Source organism: Callionymus lyra, chromosome 1 (assembly GCF_982586985.1).
Source record: "Callionymus lyra chromosome 1, fCalLyr1.hap1.1, whole genome shotgun sequence".
In the NCBI taxonomy this organism is placed as follows: domain Eukaryota; kingdom Metazoa; phylum Chordata; class Actinopteri; order Syngnathiformes; family Callionymidae; genus Callionymus; species Callionymus lyra.
This window is the reverse complement of record NC_141818.1, coordinates 36,797,717-36,817,120: the sequence shown is the minus strand read 5'-3', so window position 1 is coordinate 36,817,120 and position 19,404 is coordinate 36,797,717. Positions and strand designations below refer to the sequence as shown.

General features: G+C 38.8%; 1 protein-coding gene across 2 annotated transcripts in view; it reads left to right on the top strand.

Moving 5' to 3' along the window:
• Positions 1 to 19,404, top strand: part of pkd1a (polycystic kidney disease 1a) — a 63,721-nt gene that overhangs the window by 14,090 nt on the left and 30,227 nt on the right. Inside the window, exons 9-19 of one of the 2 annotated variants that reach the window (XM_087805712.1) lie at positions 652 to 829; positions 5,688 to 5,902; positions 6,858 to 6,979; positions 7,060 to 7,210; positions 10,930 to 11,192; positions 12,057 to 12,428; positions 13,390 to 13,860; positions 13,944 to 14,075; positions 15,826 to 16,001; positions 16,257 to 16,387; positions 16,460 to 19,068. In XM_087805712.1, the coding sequence (XP_087661838.1) occupies positions 652 to 829; positions 5,688 to 5,902; positions 6,858 to 6,979; positions 7,060 to 7,210; positions 10,930 to 11,192; positions 12,057 to 12,428; positions 13,390 to 13,860; positions 13,944 to 14,075; positions 15,826 to 16,001; positions 16,257 to 16,387; positions 16,460 to 19,068 (4,820 nt within the window). The remainder of the gene's footprint in view (positions 1 to 651; positions 830 to 5,687; positions 5,903 to 6,857; positions 6,980 to 7,059; positions 7,211 to 10,929; positions 11,193 to 12,056; positions 12,429 to 13,389; positions 13,861 to 13,943; positions 14,076 to 15,825; positions 16,002 to 16,256; positions 16,388 to 16,459; positions 19,069 to 19,404) is intronic. The other variant, XM_087805721.1, reaches the window with a different exon arrangement.

Below are 19,404 nucleotides of genomic sequence, written 5' to 3'. Positions count from 1 at the left end.
GTAGCGGAAGTTATTGGCCTTTGCAAACAAATAAGGTCACAAATGATACGCCCAAGATGAGCTCGGTGTGACCCCTGTTAGAGTGTAACCAAGCTGACCCAAGTGTGACCCGAGAAGTAAATCAATTCCATCAGAATAATTGAGTTGCGCATTTCAAATGTTGAAGCTTTTCCATTTTTTTTATACTTAAAATGTTATTTTCATTGAATAATTTCTTTTCAACAATTGAATTCAATTACAACAAATGTTATATTATATTATAAAGTTCAATGTTTTTATTGAATGATTACATTATAATTGTTAATATATTGTATATTTTTTCATTTATTGATTAGTGTCAGCGTATAATTTTATGACACTCTTATAGCAACATTTTATATAGAATTTACAAGGTAATTAATATAACAATCTACAATTTTGAAAAGATGTAATTAGGATTATTAAAAATCCAACTTTATGTGTAAAGGATTCATTTTAATTTCAATTATTAAAAATTAAAATTAAAATTTTAAAATCAATTTTGAACATTTGAAAAGTAACATTGAATTTAACCATTGAATATTCTAATGGCACTGATATACTCAGCCACTCAAACAGACACACTGTTATGTAGACTCTCTTGACCATCTGTGTACGTCTGTCGCCCACCAGCGTCTCCTCACTGTCCGAAGGAAGGGGTCTATCACGACGAGTCCTCCTGCTGCTTCCAGATCGTCCCCGGGGAGCTGAGCTGGGCCGACGCTCGGCAGCAGTGTTCAGATCGCGGTGGAGATCTGGCGGTGGGTCGAGGTGACGCGCTTCTGAACCTGCTGGCGCATAAAGTCACTCAGTGAGTTCACCTTTGTAACTAGAAAAGATCGTTAACCTCTAAACCCTCCTGAGTCGACCATCTTAAGGTTCACCTACAGCAGTCTTTTCTTTTACACGTCTTTGTTTTTGCACATAGTACTGTGGAACATTGTGTACATTGTGGAATATATTCTTATTAATTAAACTCTGAATTATAATTTAACCAAATCAAAATTCTCTTTTTTGAGAATATTATTCTAAAGTGAAAAGAGTTTTCAAGTCTTGACCGACTAAAATAAATTCCTTGAACATTGTGGAATATATTCTTATTAATTAAACTCTGAATTATAATTTAACCAAATTAAAATTCCCTTTTTTGAGAATATTATTCTAAAGTGTAAAGAGTTTTTAAGTCTTGACCGACTAAAATAAATTCCTTGAACATTGTGGAATATATTCTTATTAATTAAACTCTGAATTATAATTTAACCAAATTAAAATTCCCTTTTTTGAGAGTATTATTCTAAAGTGTAAAGAGTTTTTAAGTCTTGACCGACTAAAATAAATTCCTTGAACATTGTGGAATATATTCTTATTAATTAAACTCTGAATTATAATTTAACCAATCATTTAAATTAAAAAAAAAAAAAAAAAAAGAAAAAAAAAAGGAGATTAATATAGATTAATGTCGATCCATCTATATCAAAGCTTGATAAATCTTCATGTGATCATTGATTGTTTAATAACATTATGTTTGAAGCTGATATAGTATATATATATAGAATTCTCTCGCAACTAATTACTGCACCCACCTTACTAATGGTGGCAACAAAACCCACGATATCCATTTCCCTATTTAGCAATAGATTATTGGTTGCTTAAATACAGTGGCGGGCCGAGCATTTCACACTGAGCCTTCAGTGGCCCCAGGTTTGAATGAATCCACCTCTCAATTACTACTTTAAGGGTATTTATAATCCACAGGGATCTGAGCGTGTAGGTCGATAAGATGTTTGGATCATCATCAAATGAACACAACATCAGTGCATTGTATCAAAAAATCACTCCGACTACAGTCTGTATGGTTTCCATGGCCACGACACACAGTCATCTGCGAGAGTCGCGAATGTATCAATGAAATCAACCAGAATAAATGTCTTTAGTTAGGAAACAAAATCCGAGCCTCATTAAAAAGCAGCGAATCACACACACACACACACACACACACACACACACACACACACACACACACACACACACACACACACACACACACACACACACACACACACACACACACACACACACACACACACACACACATACACACACATACACACACACACACAAGCACCACTATTGGTCTCATAAACATTTAGAAAAAAATGCATTTACTCACGTAGTTCATGAAGGAAATGTGGCGGATAAATACTTTGAAAGTAGTAAAAGACTTCGCAAGTATATCTGCGATCTTCAGATTTTGTGTCTTAAAAAATAAACAGCGAAATGAACACAAATCAACGTTTTAGCTCCATTTGACTGCAGCTATCAGAAGGCTAGCTTCCAAGACGCTGACGTTATCTGGCAACACATGTAAGCTCAAATATGATTGGATGAAAAGCTCTAACATGAATGTACAATCCCGGAAGCAGTGCAAGAGGAAAGCTATGAAATGAAGAGAAAAGACTATGCAAAATAAACAATACAAAATAAAAAATAAATAAAAATTGAATTGAATTAAAATTGATTTAATTTTCTGATTATGTTTAAGCCAGCAGAGAAGGCCTAGCTTGCCCTGACGGCCTGCTACTGCTTAAATACTGTAATAAATTGTATTTTCCTATGTCAAAAAAGGGATGAACAGCTTTTTTTGGGTTGGCTGGGCGGCAAAGCATCATGTCAGCTGTTCAGGTCTCTGTTACTTGTCAAAGGGATGACACCTTATGTGAAATATCAAGTTTGTTTCTGTCAATAAAACAATTTGGTAATATAACCAAATATAATTTTTAAAATACTAACTACTTGAAAGTAAACTCAGTAGAACAAAATAAAAAGCGTTATACATTGAAATCAAGGAAACTATATTCTTGAGTTTCCGTCATTCCTGATTCTATCTTGCCTAATTGGTTTTTAGGTGTAAAGTGCCTCATACTAGGGTAGTATCACTGCAATCTGCACCACATACTTAAAGAGAAAGTAAAAAAGATGGACAGAGAAAAGGGGGAAATTTTGAGTCTGGATGATCAAATCGGTTAATTACAGTCTACTGATAGCAGATAGCTTTTCAAATCAAGTGTTGATTCAAGTGGAAGCAGGCTTGCCGCTTAAAAATCAAGAACTAATTTTCAGCTTGTGCAGCTGAAACTTGAGATGTGTTTATTTTTTTAAGGTGGAAGAAAACCAAACTTTGTTGAAGTCTTCCTCTCCAAGATGCAGCAAGTCCCTCATCATGATGATGTTTTGAAGCTATTTATTAATTTCTCCGAGTCAATTATGACGTAATAATCCCCCAGCTGTAATCACGCCCTGCTTTGTTTACACAACAAGTCCCTTGGAAGTGGAGACTTCACAGCAGAGAATGTGTGGTTATGGTAAACTAGATTTAATATCCAGAAAAATTGAGTCTTTTCAATGGGCGGGGCTTAATCACATTTTACTAATGTAAATATTTCATAGTTTGGTACAAAAAGACACATACTGATGAGTACAATAGAGTCCAACATCTATTTAAAGACACTTAAACCAACAATTACTGTTGCTTCACCAGTAAAACTCTCTTAATTTCACAAATGATTTTCTTTCTATGGATCAATAAAGTTCTATTCATCTGTCAAAGCAACTGAAAACATTCTGATGAATTCAAGAATAAAAAAAATGCACTCAAAGTTCAAACACAACTGGTGAATAACCGCTTCAAACTGAGGAGTTAATGGTAAAGATTGCAGCGCAGACACATATGACCACCAGGCACCTTCTGGGCTCACTAAATGTTTTTGTCACATTTAGACATCCCGCGATCTTTAATATTGTTCCACCGGGACGGGACCTCATCTGAGTTCTGTGTTTTGAGTTGAATCGGGTCACAAAAACACACATCTGAAAGAGCACAGCTGCGATCTCCAGACTTCACGATGCACGTGCGAGTGTTTGTGCCTCATCCAACTAGTCGTGAGATATAAGCCACTTACTTGATCCTCCTCATCGTCAAACTCAAAGGTCTAAATCTTTTTTTTTTAATTCTTTGTCACAATGTCTTCTTCTATTGTGTAAAAACAGTTTCGCTGTGTCAGTGGCGTGAGAAGTATATCAACCGAAAAGCTTATTAAATTGACTACTGGTTATTTTATACCTCATCAGCATTCTTCACACACGTATGAAGTTTAAAAAAATATATGATTTAATGAATAATTTCTCCAGAAGTGTCTATATTGGATTGTTGTGATATGTTGTGGGATATTAGTCTACCTCCTCTAGATCTATGGCGGTCATCGATTGTGGTTAAAGATAGATTTATAGCTTCATATATTGACATTTATATACAAGTCATAGCTAAAATATTATGGTTTAATTATCAATTTATTTAAAGTAATCTTTAACCTGCCATATTTAATGATCTGAGAATTTTCAATTGGCTGAAAATCTAAATTCCTTTTGAACAATCAATGAATATATATAAAAAGAACTAATAAATAATATAATAAAGGAAACAAGCATGGATTTAAACAGTATAGAGTATGACTGTGATAGTAAAGGATTACAAGGAAGACGCAACTGATTCAATGCTCTTAATTTGAAAGCCAAATTTATTTCCCCCAATAAATGGCGTTTTGGGAATTTACCGCAAAGTTTAGCGAGAAATCTCCACAATTAAGTTTGGCTCAAGAGTGAAGAATCCCGGGCGACGGCGTTAGACATGTGTTGCTCTAATGGAAGATAGACCCGCCTTTTGTTGCTTCTGATTGGTTAATATTGTGTCAGGCCTTCCGTGATTGGTTAGATTTATGCAAAACCGTTTTTTATGGTGAAAAGATAAATATTGAGTATTAAATGGGTCAATATAAGAGTGAGAAAAACATAATATTTTATTTAAGGCCAAAATGTAGTTTGTAAATATTCTATTGTAATTTTCTTAGTCTTAGCTTTAACGATTTAAATTAAAACCGTTTCTGGTCTTTACTTTATCTGTAGATTAAGTCTATGCGTCTTTTCTACGCCACAAAAACCTCCGTTACTTTGTTGTAAAAGTCCACCTTATTTCCTTTAGTTTTAAAAGTCTCTCCGCCCCCAATGGAAATTACATTAGTGTGTGCCTCAAAATTTGCCTTTTTACTGTATTTCCGATCAGCGAAACTAAATAAGTACCTCACAAACATTAAACTTTAATGGTTAAAGACATCAGCCAGACTATGGAAAACCAACTAAAATCATTTCAATTTGGCAGATTATTTGACATATTACAAGCCAAAAATATCTTGTACCAATTTTCTGGGGGATTATTTTCACCTGGAGGTTCTTTTATCCACAACATATAGTTTTCTTTTTCATTTGACAATTGAGCGTGATTAAAAGAAGTAATTATAACTTGTGGTTGTTGCTTCTTCTGTGGTCAGAGTATGGAATATTAGTGCCAACAGATTATTGAACAGCAGGTTGGTAATGTTGAAACTTTGAATTAAAAAATAAATCTCATACAGTTTTTATATAATATTGAATTATTATTATTATTTAAATAACCAAATTCAATAATTTCCACATTTTTTTTTACATTAAAAAAAAAAAAAAAATTAAAATTAAGAAAAATGTCATTTTTCCACTTCAGTTTTGATATTCTAATTCAAATAATTAAATGATAAAAATGTTTGAATATTCTCGGCTCATTGAAGTGCGTCCTTGCCCAGGGAACGAGGCGTTTGGCTGGGCTTGAGTGACGTGAACTCCCCCGGAAGGCTGCGATGGGTCAACGGTTCCGAGGCTCGGCTTGGAGAAGAGGGTCCGTCTCCTCGCTCCCCGATTTCTCAAGGAAACATCTGTGTGTCTCTGGATCAGCGGGCTCAGACCAGCTCGCACCCCTGCAATGCCAAGCGGGCGTTCGTCTGCCAGTTCACCCCTCGAGGTTCGTGTGCGGATCGAGCTCCTTACACTTCGGTCTCAGAGCGTAAATGAAATACGTACTAGTTGATGAGTTAATGATGAGAACAAGCTCTTAGTTTAAAAAATAAAAGGGACTCGGAGAGACTTTATTTTGGCAGGCTTACCACAAAATAAAGTTATATAAATCTTTCTTTTTGGTGCAGTAAAAAATAAAAACCATACAAAATATGCTTGAAATCTGCAGTAAAAAATAGGCTCTTAAGGAAATAGTTTTAGTTTTACAGACACATTCTCGTGAAACTAAATGTTTAATTTATGAGGATACTTTATTCACTTTTTAATATTTCTAGATTTTTTGTGCCACGGCTATTAAAGTAATTAACTGTCATCAGATTATTCAATGGTTGAATTTAAAACTTTGAAACTTTTTTATGGAATTCTTTTTTTAAGATTTTTCTTTTTTTTTTCAAATCACTTCAATTACTTATTTTTTTTATTTTTTATAAAAGTGAATAATCTTCTTACATATATATTCTAATAGTCAGATATTCCATTAAAATGCAAATATATATTTTAAAAAATGTTTTAAAAATTCAATATCTCTTTATTTGTTGCATTGTTATCCTTAAATTAAATGCAAGGTTTGTATAATAGCCCCAACATTTAAATATATATTTTTTAATACATTTTAAATTGCTGGACCTATAATATCAAACTCTACATGTGAAAAAGAGAGTTTTATATTAATTTGTAAAATATATATTTTTCATTATTGGAAATAAACAAATTAAGCCTTTCTATCTAGAAATGATTGAATTCATTTTCTGTTGAAAATTTCATTTTTTTTAAATAATTTAATACAAACTGATTTACTTCCATACACAGTTGTGTTGTGTTGAATTAGTTTATAAAAATATATATAACGACATTTCAGCAACAGAAATATCTTTACACTTTTGTTGTTTGGTATCCTCCAGTACGTCTCCCAGATTCCGGGATCTACCGTCTTGGCTTGGCGGTGTTTCCCTCCCATAATCCCTTGCATCAGGCTCAAGCGATCCCTTCCCCCGCAGCACAAACACCTGCTAATGTTGTGGAGGTAAAACAAACATACTCTCTTTTTATTCGGCATCTCTGTGACTAACAAATTTGAAACCATTGTTTTTTTTTTGGCGGCAGGTGATTCTGTTTCCATCACTGAGCTTCGTCGAAGCAGGTCGTCTGTCGTCCCTGGAATTCGTCTCCCAGGATCTCAGCTCCCAAATCAACGTCCGCTTTCAAATCTATCGACCTCACTGCCACCATCCTGGTCTGCACCTGATGCCGCCGGGTGAGTTGCCTGCACGATATCACGCGGTGACCTGTGAAGTGACCGTGTGTTCTCACAGACGTTCTCGCCACCTGTGCCCAGACCTCCCTGTTGACTCGAGTAATTGGTCAACGAGGATTTTGATTCTCATGTAGAAGAAGCAAATTGTCTCTCTTTTCCGCTTTTTCCCCTTGTGCCATTTTCATCCTTCACAGAGGTGCGAAGATTATTCTCCTCATTCTCAGGTGTCATTTTCACAGCAACTACTGAGAGCCCAGAAATCTTCTATTCAATATTCTGATGGCCTTGATATACTTAAGACTTTTACAACCACAGTGTTATATTCAATTTAAGAGGCTACAAATAAAGAAATATTGAATTAATTTAAAAAAAAATGAAAGAAGCAAAATTCTAACGTTGCAAATGTTAAATTTAAGCTGAAGGAAGAAAAGCGTCTTAAGGACGCGAACAAATGCTAATAAGGAACATTGATCATATTGAGCGAGTGGCAAATGGAGTCGAGATGCCTCTTACTTCGAGACAATACCTCCATCTGTGAAGCATGAAAGGAAGAGTCAAATTTGAAGACTGAAGAGCCGTCATCCTGTGAACCTATATCTAGGTATCTTTAGCATGAACAATGGATGACACTTAGGAAATTGAAATCAGTGAAGAGAGAACACGTATATGGATGAGAGAAGGTGGAAATAGTTCAAGTATTTCAGAGCAGAGTGATGAAGAGGAGACTGTGCAGGTAGAGCTGGGAAATAAACAATCACACAGTGACAGAGACTTACGTAGTTGGGTTGCTCTTGGAATTGAAAAGCATTTAAATATATATATAGATATATTTATAAAGTAATTTGGAATTATTAAACTAATCTGTTTATTTATATAAACTGTACCGTTTTATGTTTGTTTTATAGTAGTTAGTTTAAAGCCAAATGTTGACATTGGACATTATGGAAATCTTGATTATTTTATGTATTTAAAAAAGATATATAAATTAATTTGATCTGGGATATTTACAGTAGTAGGCTAAACACCCACACAAATGTATAACGTGAAAACCCAACTCTCCTGACTCTCACTTGTTTAAAATGTTAAAGTCTTCCTCTCCAAGATGAAGTAAGTCCCTCATCGTGACCATGTTTTGAACTTATTACTCCATAATGTTATTCTCCGCCATACATCTCGGCAAACAAGAGGTTACAAGAGCGTAGTCCATTATGACGTGATAATGTCCTAACTCCTCCTGCAGCCTGCTATAATGACACCCGAGGAGGTGGACACTTCCGGGACTGATGACACGCAGTGACAAACCTTGATATTTGACCAGTCAAAGCAGAGTGCGTGGGGTTATGGTAAAAACATTTAATCTCCAGAAAAACAAATTATGTGTCGCAAATTGCATACTTGCATACTCAAAGTTAGTATTTTTAGTGCGTAAGTGCGTCTCAATTCTTAGTATGCGAAATTTAGTGCGCCATGCACACTAAATTGGCGTACTAAAACGCCCACAAAACTATGCATGGTTCGATGGACACTAACCACCCTAAACGGCTGCCATCTTTGTCACGTTGTAAACAGAAGTTACGTCATATATATATGCATATATATATACATATACGTACAGGTGTATTTTCCGCAACAGTAGAAGGATGAGACATCTTTGGTGCTGATACCAGCTTAAATATCTCGCAAATATTTCGATTCTCATATTTTTCTTTTTCCAAACTTGCAAAACGTGCTGCCAGCAGGTGGCGATAGCGTTCAAACAGTTGGTTGAAACCATCGTTAAATAGAAGTAGAAGAAGAAGCTGTTGCGTCATTTCCTGTTAGAGCGTAGCGGCAGTGTTTGATTTGAGACGTACTATCTGTGGAGAATTTGCGTACTAGTTAGTATGTACACTATCCTGATGCATACTAACTTCTAGTATACTAAGAGAAGTATGCGATTTGAGACACAGCAAAAGTGTTTTCAGTGGGCGGGGCTTAAGATCATTTTCTAATGTAAATATTTCAATGCAAGGAGAGTTTTGTACAAACAGACACGTACTGATGAGAACAATAGAGTCCAACATCTATCTAAAGTCCGATTTACACGAGATAATTACGGTTTTAATCCCGTGTGAATGCAACATGTCTGTGATTTGTAATGTAATAATTCCGCAGCAAAGACGTCACGTGATAATGCTAGTCCCGTGTGAATCCGTATGTCTGTGTTCGTGATCGCGCTCGCTTGTCTTTCAGTAATTTAGCGCCATTTTACACCTGTATCTCAATGCTACTGGTATAGAAGAATGGAGGCTGCGGCGGAAATTTTGACAAGTGGTCTTATAATTACAGTACGACCCTTTATCACCTATGCGGCGAAAAAATCAAAGAGAGGTTGTAGTTTACAAAACACAGAGGTCCTCAGGTCATACTCATTCAGTGTGAATGCACTTAAAATAACACCGAGGAGGGGGAGTGATTCACAAAACACCGAGGTCCCCAGGTAATACTTATCCCGTGATAATAGGGCTTTTAAGACACACTTAAATCAACACATTAGTTGACCTTCATACAGCAGACGTGGAAGGTCGAAAAGCTGATCATAATGTCTCTTGATTGTTGAGTTTGGCGTCTGATCGTAATCAGCCATGTTTGACCCCTTTGACCTTAATCACAATCTCAATTGGCTCAGGTTTGCTGAAGAAGAATGTGTGTTTGCTGCTACTTTCTGCACTTCAGTAAAACATGTCAGAGAATACAAGACTGGGGAGGTACACAGCGCCATCATAATGTTGAATAGTGGCGCATTTCTAATGTACCGTAAGTAGCACCAGCCATAAAATGCATAATAAATAAGAAAAAAACATATATAAGTCGCATTTTTGGGGGAAATTTATTCGATAAAATCCAACACCAAGAACGGACTTGTCATCTTGAAAGGTAATTTAAAATAAAAATATAATAGAGGCAACAACAGGCTGAATAATTGTACGGTATGTTACATGACACAACTGAGAACGTGCCTGGTATGTTAACATAACATATTAAGAGTTAATCAGATAACTATAGCATAAATAACATACTAAGAAGTTTACCAAACCATCCGTGTAACTCCAAATAACTAAAACCCAATGAAATCTTCATCCTCAGGTGTCACTTTTAAACAACTCCGGAGGTAGAAGATGCGGCGTTTCCTCTTCTACGTCGAAATTATCAACACAAGCCTAGAGCGCCCTCTTGCGGTTCAGTGTGAAAATAACATGTGAAATGATATACCGGTAATAATGTGTTAATAATTTCACACATAAGTCGCTACAGAGTATAAGTCGCACCCCCGGCCAAAGTATGAAAAAAACTGCGACTTATAGTCCGGAAAATACGGTAGTTGTTTTTTTATTGAAATGTTGATGAATCTTTGTTCAATAATTTGTATATTTTTTTAAATAATTAAATCCAAGAATTTGTATATATTTTTTAAAATAATTGAATAGAAAATATGACATATTTTCAAAATGAATGATTCAAATAATTTAAACTTTTTAAATCATTGTACAAATCTTGCTGTAATAGTGCCACCACTTTTGTATTGAATTTTAAAGGCATTAAGAAATTCATTTTGTGCCATTTGATTAATTAAAAAAACTAAGCAAATCCACTTTTTCAATAAACAAATTATTGAATTGAATTATTGAACGACTCAACGTGTGCACGTTTAAAATGACCTAGTGTGGATCATATTCTAGGTGGTGCAGGACCGGCATGTGCTCCGGTGGCTTCTTGTGTCGACCACAACACGAAGGATGCGGATCTGCCTGCGTGTCCCAGACCGCAACAGTGGTGCGTGTTTCAGCAACAGTGTCTTCCTCGCTCTGCCGCCTGCTCGCCCTCGTCTCGCCTCAACTGCACTCAAGGCCACCACCTGCCCCGTGGATCTCAGATGCCGCGATACACCCTCGAAAATGAAGTGGTCTTCACACTTCCTGCAGGACCGGCCTCAACAATTCTGGTGAGTTTTCTATACAATATGGTGTCAGTACCGTGAGGATATTAAATGAGTGAATTTAACTCTTCAAATTTTTGAACTTGAATTTTGCACATTATTAATATTTAATGAAAACAGGCTATAGTAAGTAAGTAAGTAAGTAAGTAATTTTTATTTTGATAGCGCTTTTCCAGACCAGGGTCACAAAGCGCTTAAACAATCAAAACAATATTCAATAAAATATATACTTTAAAGGTCAAGATAAAACTGTAGTGAAGGTTTTGGGTTCATTTTCCTTTAATAAATGGATATAAAACCTAAATTATTATTATTATTATGAGACACAAGAGTTTCATATTGTGATATCCCTTTAAATTGTATGTAAAAAAGAAATGTATAAACAAGTGGATAATGCCACCATGAATTAATTGATTTTACACATAAGATTTGTTATTGTTATTGGCATCCACCTTTTTTATATTGAATTTAAAAGACTATAATTTAAATTACATTTAGGAAGTTCATTTGTATTGTATTTGTATTTGTATTCATTGTATTATTGGAATTAGAAATATCTATCTCTATGTAAAATCAATTTAATCATTTGGAAAATGTCCCAATGTTTAACCCTTGAACGAGGTCGTTCACCTTGACTCAGAGACAACGCAAGGGATACCTCAAACACATTTGTTTTTGGGACCCCACAAGGGATACCTCAAACACAAACACAGAGAAAATGATTCACCTACACAATCTAGAAACTATTGAATTATATCAAGCTATTCAATGGTTGAATTTTTAGAAGCAATCATTCAATATCATGAGGTTTCTGATACGCTTCCATATCTGGTTTCCCCCTGATTTTCAAATCTCCAAACTCCCTCTCAGGTGCAGGACCAGCTAGAAGATCTCCTGGTGTCACCAGGGGATGTCATCGCCCTGCAGCATAACGCCGGGTCGTCCGCCCTCCTTGCCTGCCGGTCCTCCCCTCACTCTCCTTGGAGACATTCGCTTATGGTGATCAATCAATCCGAGTGGCTCTGGATGAACAACACGGAACAAGATATAAAGACCTCTGACCATCACCCTGCCTCTCACCCGGAGCTTAACCTGGAGGCGCTGGTGCAGAACGGTGATGCCGGGTGGCTGGAGGATGTGGTCTGTCCAATCAGAATCCTCTCTCTGGGCTACAGCGAGACACAGCTGCAGGGTGCACAGCTGTCCGCCGGCCTGCGTCAGCCTGGACTCTATAGCCTGCTGGTAAGACATCAAATCACAGAGACGTGTCCCGGCATGGTGCTGAAGCCCTGACACCGGGGACCGCGTTAGAGAAAGAGCTATATAAATAAAGTGTGGTCATTGGTTTTAAGATAAATACAGGTGGATCTTAGCACCTCAAGATGCTTTATAGATGGATCCAAGGATAGCTTGGGTAATAAATGAATATACATTTATTTATACATTTTGTTAATATTAATAATAGTGTCGATAAACATAAAGCCGATGTTTAAAAGTCAATGTTGTTCTGCTATAGATGTTGGTCAGTGCATCAGAGTATTGAATTTCAAATTTTGATTTTATTGAAATTTTCTCATTGGATTTATTTCACCTTCTTCCAAGCATTTTTTTTTTTTTTTCAATAATCAAATTTCCATATTCAAAGTTTGGATTTCGTTGTACTGCATTCAATGATTTGTATATTGAAAGGTTGAATTTTTTGTTTACAAAAAATGATGATTGAGTTACTTGATACATTTGAAACATATGAAAATGAATGTTTGTTGAACACATACAGTTTGTTATTTTAATTGAAATTCAATGTAAAAATGTTGATGTCATAGAGCCACCAGACAATACCGAAAGTACTGAGCTACTTGAATGACAAGTGTTCATTAATTCAGGAATTACTTGTTAAACTCGATTAAAAAAAAACTTATTTTTTTTTAAATATTCAAAATAAAAAAAAACTGAAGAAAAAAAAAATTTAATAATAGGAAAAAAAATTGAATTTAATAATTAGAAGAAGAAAAGAACATTTTATTTATTAAATAATTAAAAACATTGAAATTAATTATTTAACTTTTCAATATTCTGATGGCACTGATATACTTTCATATCCTTCCATCAAGTTCTGCAGAAAGTACGTGAATTTCTACCCTGTGCCAGACTAAGGATGCTTATTTTTTTTGGGCACATTTTGAATATAACTTTTTCATTCCAGGTCACGTCGGCAGAACCAACATATCCCGTGTCAGCATCCTGTCTGGTTCGCGTGGTCCCTCCATTGGGCTTGTCGATCCTCCACCCTCCGCTTCTGAACGGCTCCCTCTATCTGCAGCCCAACAACACGAAGCTGCTGCTCCGCGTTCAGTCCCGGGACACGACCACGGCTTCTCGCCTCGGCGGTAATTTCACCGTGACCTTTCAGCCAAATTGTCCCCCGGAGTTTTTGTCCAGCCTTGCGCTCTATCAGCCCGGATCACAGACAGATGTTTCCGAGCCCAGTCAGTACGCGTTAATGGATCTCAGGATTTCAGCTAATGAGCAGAAAGAGCCACTTCAGGTGGAACTAGAGGCCCACAATAATGTCACAGAAGGTCGACTAAGTGTGATTGTTCACCTGGAAGAGCAACTGGGAGGGCTGGTGGTGAACCCACATCCGACCAGCAGGGTTCTGATGGAGTCAGTGGTGGTGAGTGTGTGTTCCTCACAATAGCTAAGTACTAATAACTCAAACATTTCCATTTGTTTTTTTTTTGTTTTGTGCTTTTTAAGACCTACACAGCATCAGTAACACAAGGTACCAATCCCAGCTTCAAATGGATAGTTGATGACAAGCCTTACTTCACGTATTACAACACAGTCCTCAACGTGATCTACCAGCACGCTGCCATCTACAAGCTCACTGTGAGTCTCTCCATTCTCCCAATTGTCCTCCGTGATTTCCAAACCTTTCCCTAATTCTTTAAAGGTCAACTTAGTGATGTCAGCTCTGTCACAGAGCATTAGTAGGTGTGAACGTGCTGGTGGCATCAGTATCTATCAGCTAACATGCACGATAGATGAGATTTTAATCAGACACACTACACAAATGCCTTTACAGAATCAGGTCTAGAAATATAAAGTGTGACCACTGGTCTTGTTCCTGTATTGTACTCACCTGTTTGTACAAAACAATATTTTCTTTGAAATATTTACATTAGAAAATGTGCTTAAGCCCCGCCCACTGAAAACACCCACTTTGCTGAAGCAATTATTACGTCATTATAGACTCTGCTCTCGTAACCTCTCGTTCGCTGACATTTTAGACGGGGGAGAACTTTATAAAGTAATACGTTCAAAACATGATGAGGGACTTACTGCGTCTTGGAGAGGAAGACTTCAACATTTGAAACATGAGATTGAGTGCCATTAGTTGCACTTTAATGAAAAAAAAAAAAACCTTAACAAAAAATCCCTGTCTAGAATCAACTCAAATCTTTTTTTTGGTAATTTTACTGGATAAATATGTTTAAAAAGAATAGCAGCAGAAATTAGATCGCCATTTAAAGTAGTTAATATATTTTATTCTATAAATATTTAATTATTTCAAATAATTTGACACATTTAATGACATATATATATTGTAAGTAAGTAAGTAAGTTGTTTGTATTTATAGTGCACTTTTCCAGACCAGGGTCACAAAGCGCTTAAACAATCAAAACAATATTCAATAAAGTATAAACTTTAAAGGTCAAGATAACACAGAGAACAACACAGGAGTTACAGAAAATCAAGGAAAAGCCTGCAAGAATAAAAACGTCTTAAGATGTTTCTTGAAGGAGTCAGTAGATCATCAAACACAGAGGGAGAAGAAGATCGTTCCAAAGCTTAGGAGCAACAGCCTGGAAGGATTTCTCTCCTCTGGTCCTGAACCGTGTGCGAGGAACCATCAGTAGATTCTGATCCACAGACCTCAGAGCCCGAGCTGGGGTGTAAGGCTGGATCAGATCAGTGATGTAAGGAGGAGCCTGACCATGAACAGTACTACAATGTATATATTTAATATTTATATGGGATTATACTATGCTGTATATACTGTATATATATATACTGTATACTGTGTATATATATTGAATCTGTATTTGTATATCAAATCTGTACTGTATATATACAGTATATCGAATCTGGTCTAGAAAAGGGCTCTACAATTATTACTTACTTACTTAAAATCTATTACCACTGGAAAAGATGTGATTTCAGTATATGTTACATTTTACACACTGTTACATTTCTACATACTACAGAGTAATGTAAGTAAAATATAAGTGTGTCCGATGACATCCTTCAACTATCTTTATCTAACAATCAATGACTTTCCGCTGGTAAAACCTGGTTGTGGAATCGTTGTTACTTAGTTTAGGGGATTCCAGTGCTTCATTTTAAAGTTCCTATTACGTAATTCTAATATATTTTCATAACCTTCATCAATAATCAAAGTTATAAAAGAAGATCGAAGCCATTGAAAATCTTTTGGGAGTCCTATTGTGTATTCTTTTTACTCTTGTTAAAATAGGTACTGTATTCCGTACCATACCAGCACTAATTCTGACCAGTCCAAAAATGAATGCAGATTCAATTCCTCCATTGCAGCTTTAAAACAAGACATGTCTTCCAGGTGACCGCCACGAACCACATCAGCAGCATCACCGAGCATTTTAACGTCAACGTGGACCGTCTTCAGCCCATGAGCAATCTCATAGTAAAAGGGGTTCCAGATGTGGTACCTCAGGGCTCAACCCAGACCCTCTCCACATCTGTTTTGGTGGACATGTCCGTCCCTGCCACCTTCCGGTAAACAAACCCACACTAGAAGAAGCTCTTTGTACCTCCTTTGTCTCCGGGTTCCAGTGACCGAAGCACTGCTCACCAGAACTTTTCTTCTACTTTTTCCTCCCAGTCTTGGCTTTTCCTTTTCCTCCTTTTCCATGGTGCAATTATATTGTTCCATACACAGAGACCATCATTTCCCATAAAAGAAATATCCACTACAAGTGGAAAAAATGGAATTCTAACATTTTACATTGTTGTTCCGTCTCTCTCCTCAAGGTGGTGTTTTGGCGATGGTGGATACAAGGAATTTGAATACAATCCTCCCTATTCACGTTCTCTCCTCAGCCCAGACTCCTCCAATCAGGTTCTATTAAGCAACAATGTGACCTACATTTATTCTCAGCCAGGTCAGTATATTTGACCATGTAAAGCTGAAGGTGTCTCCACGAGCAGATGATGAATGTTTTCTCCGTCCACAGGAATATACTCCGCGCTGGTGTCTGTGTCCAATCGCTACGAGAACGTCAGCAAGAGCATCAACATGAGCGTGTACAGCATCCTCACTCGCGTGGACATACAGAGAGACCCACAACTCCTGCTCACGGGCAAACCGGCCGACTTCGAGGCTCACCCTTTGCCTTCCCCCTATGGAATTCACTACGACTGGAATTTTGGAGACGGATCTGCCGTCGTGCGAGGTCGTCGAGTGGCGCACACCTACACACAGAGCGGCTTCTTCAACGTGTGCGTTTCCGTGAACAACACCATCAGTTCCATGAGAGCGTGCACTCAAATCTACCTTCACGAGGAGATCGAGAACTTGACCGCTAAGGGTTCCGGTCCCACTGAGCTTCACACCCGGACGAAGGTATGGGCGGGTCTTGCGTCGGGTAACAACATCTCGTGGACTTTCGCCATGGGAGACGGGAACAACTACTCCTCGTCCGAACCGCAAGTGTCGCACCTCTACGCTCGAGAAGGCAACTACACCGTCAACGTGACGGCTGCTAACGCCGTGAGCTCAGGGTGGACCACCTTCACCACTCAGGTGTTCGTCTTCCAAATCGTGAAGATCGAACCCTCCGGCTGCGTCCAGGAGAAGATCCCTTTCAATGTTCAGGCCTGGGTGTCCGGGAACGCCTCGGCACATATTTACGAGTGGAGCTTCGGTGACCAAAGTCCTGACGAGACCCACCACGGCATCCCCAAAGTTTCGCACACATACCGGTCGAGTGGAATATTCCGACTCTCCCTGCTGCTGTCCAGCGGAGTCAACAACGCATCGAAGGACAACTCCTTCAAGTGGATGTGCGTGCAGCCCGTGGTGACCGAAGCCAACCTTCATCTGGAGCCGTACACTGCCGTCGGCAAGGAGGTTCACCTGCAAGTCCGGGCGGAGCCGGAGTTCAGCTACAGCTACCGGTGGGACTTCGGCACAGATGAAGATCCCACGCTTGTCCAGGGGAGCGGAGACATTGTTAAGAAATTTGAAAAACCTGGTTTTTATGACGTGAACGTGACCGTCTTCAACAACATTTCCAGCAGCAGCACCAGCGTCCGGGTTGAGGTCCAGGTGCCGGTGGGACCCTTGATTATCCATCATAACGGTACCAAGTCCAACAACCTCACTCTCAGAGCGCCGTACAATTTCACGACTAACTCCTGGCCATCTGACGTTACGTACACTTGGAATTTCGGAGATGGAAAGTCAGTGACGGGTCAAAATGTCTCTTACACTTACAACGCATCAGGGTTCTACAACGTGACGCTGACAGCAGCCAATAAGGTCAGCAGCAATCGCACCTTCCTGCCTGTCGTCGTCCTGGCTGCCGTCCGAGGTCTGACCGTTAACTCCAGCATGGTCAACGTGCCACTCAACGCTCAGGTGGACTTTGAAGCTCTAATGGAGGAGGGGGACAATGTTAGATACTCTTGGATTTTGTGCGACCGCTGCACTTCCATCCCGGGGAACCACACCATGTTCTACACATTCCGCTCGGTCGGCGCTTTCAACATCATCGTGACGGCCGAGAACGACGTCGGGACATCGCAGGCGAGCATCTTCTTGTTCGTTCAACGGGAGCTCGAGGGTCTGCAGATCCTGACGGAAGACATCCGAGGGTCCGATTGTTGTTTCTTCTCCACCAATCGTGCGCTCCACCTCAACGCGGGGTTAAAGGAAGGAACCAATATGACCTTCACGTGGAACTTCGTCAGAGTGCTGGATCCTCAGAGCTCCTCTTTTAACATAAGCGGGAAACACCCCGAGGTCAGTTACTCCACTCCGGGTCCATGTGTTGTCTTTCTGCGGGCGGTTAACCTCCTAAATCAGCTGTCCGTCAACAAAACCATCCACTTCCTGGAACCTGTGAGAGAAGTGTTCCTGCAGATCAGCAGCAACCCGGTTGCAGTGAACTCCTTCACCAACCTGACTGTTCTGACTCGGGAGGGATCTGACCTGAAGTACCACTGGTCAATGAACAGAGAGTTGTTGCAGGGGAGTTCCCCCTGGATGACCCACAGCTTCACAAGTCCAGGAGAAAAACTAATTTCAGTGAAGGTATTTAACGCAATAAGCTCATTGCTGGTATCCAAGGTGGTCAGTGTCCAGGAGGTCATATCCGGGCTAAGCTTCAATACCCCCAACGCAACCAAGCAGGGCTATGTTGCTACGGGTACCAACGTCTCCCTCCAGGCGGAGACCCTCACAGGAACCAACGTGACCTGGACCTGGATGCTTGAAGGGAAGACTGAGACCGGGGGGAACACGTCTGTGGTTTTCCTGGAGCCCAAGAAAACATTTGTCACTCTTAATGCTACCAATGATGTCAGTGGACAGGCGGTCACAAGGGAGTTCTTCGTGCAGGAAAAGATTCAGGATTTGGAACTTAAGACAAGCAACAAGGAGGCATTCATTACAGTAGGCCAGAGTGTGGAGTTTGTCATCTCTATGTCTGCTGGGTCCGATGTTCAACTCATCCTCAGCATCAGCGGAGATGCCACAGTCAGTCTTCGACCAAACGAAACCTACGTGCACACCTTCACCAGAGTGGACACCTACATGATCAACCTCACAGCTCTTAACCAGGTAAATGAAACTGTTTGAATAGCATAACAGAACGCTCTGACCTTGTGTTCTAGGAAATAGTATTATAAGTTAGGGCTGTGTGTTGGCCAAAATCTGGCGATACAATACGTACGGCAATACAGGGGCAACTATACAGCATATTTTGATACTATAGCAACAAGGATATATTTCTAGTATTGTCAAGTACTTGACTCTTGTGTTTCGGAATTTACAGACCACATGACTCTTGACGAAGTCGTAACTGCTTTCATTTGTTTTGAAAGCCAAATATGTCCAAACTCAGCTTTTAAAGCTGCTGGAGTCGACTGTATCCTCTCGTCCTCAGTCAGGATTTCA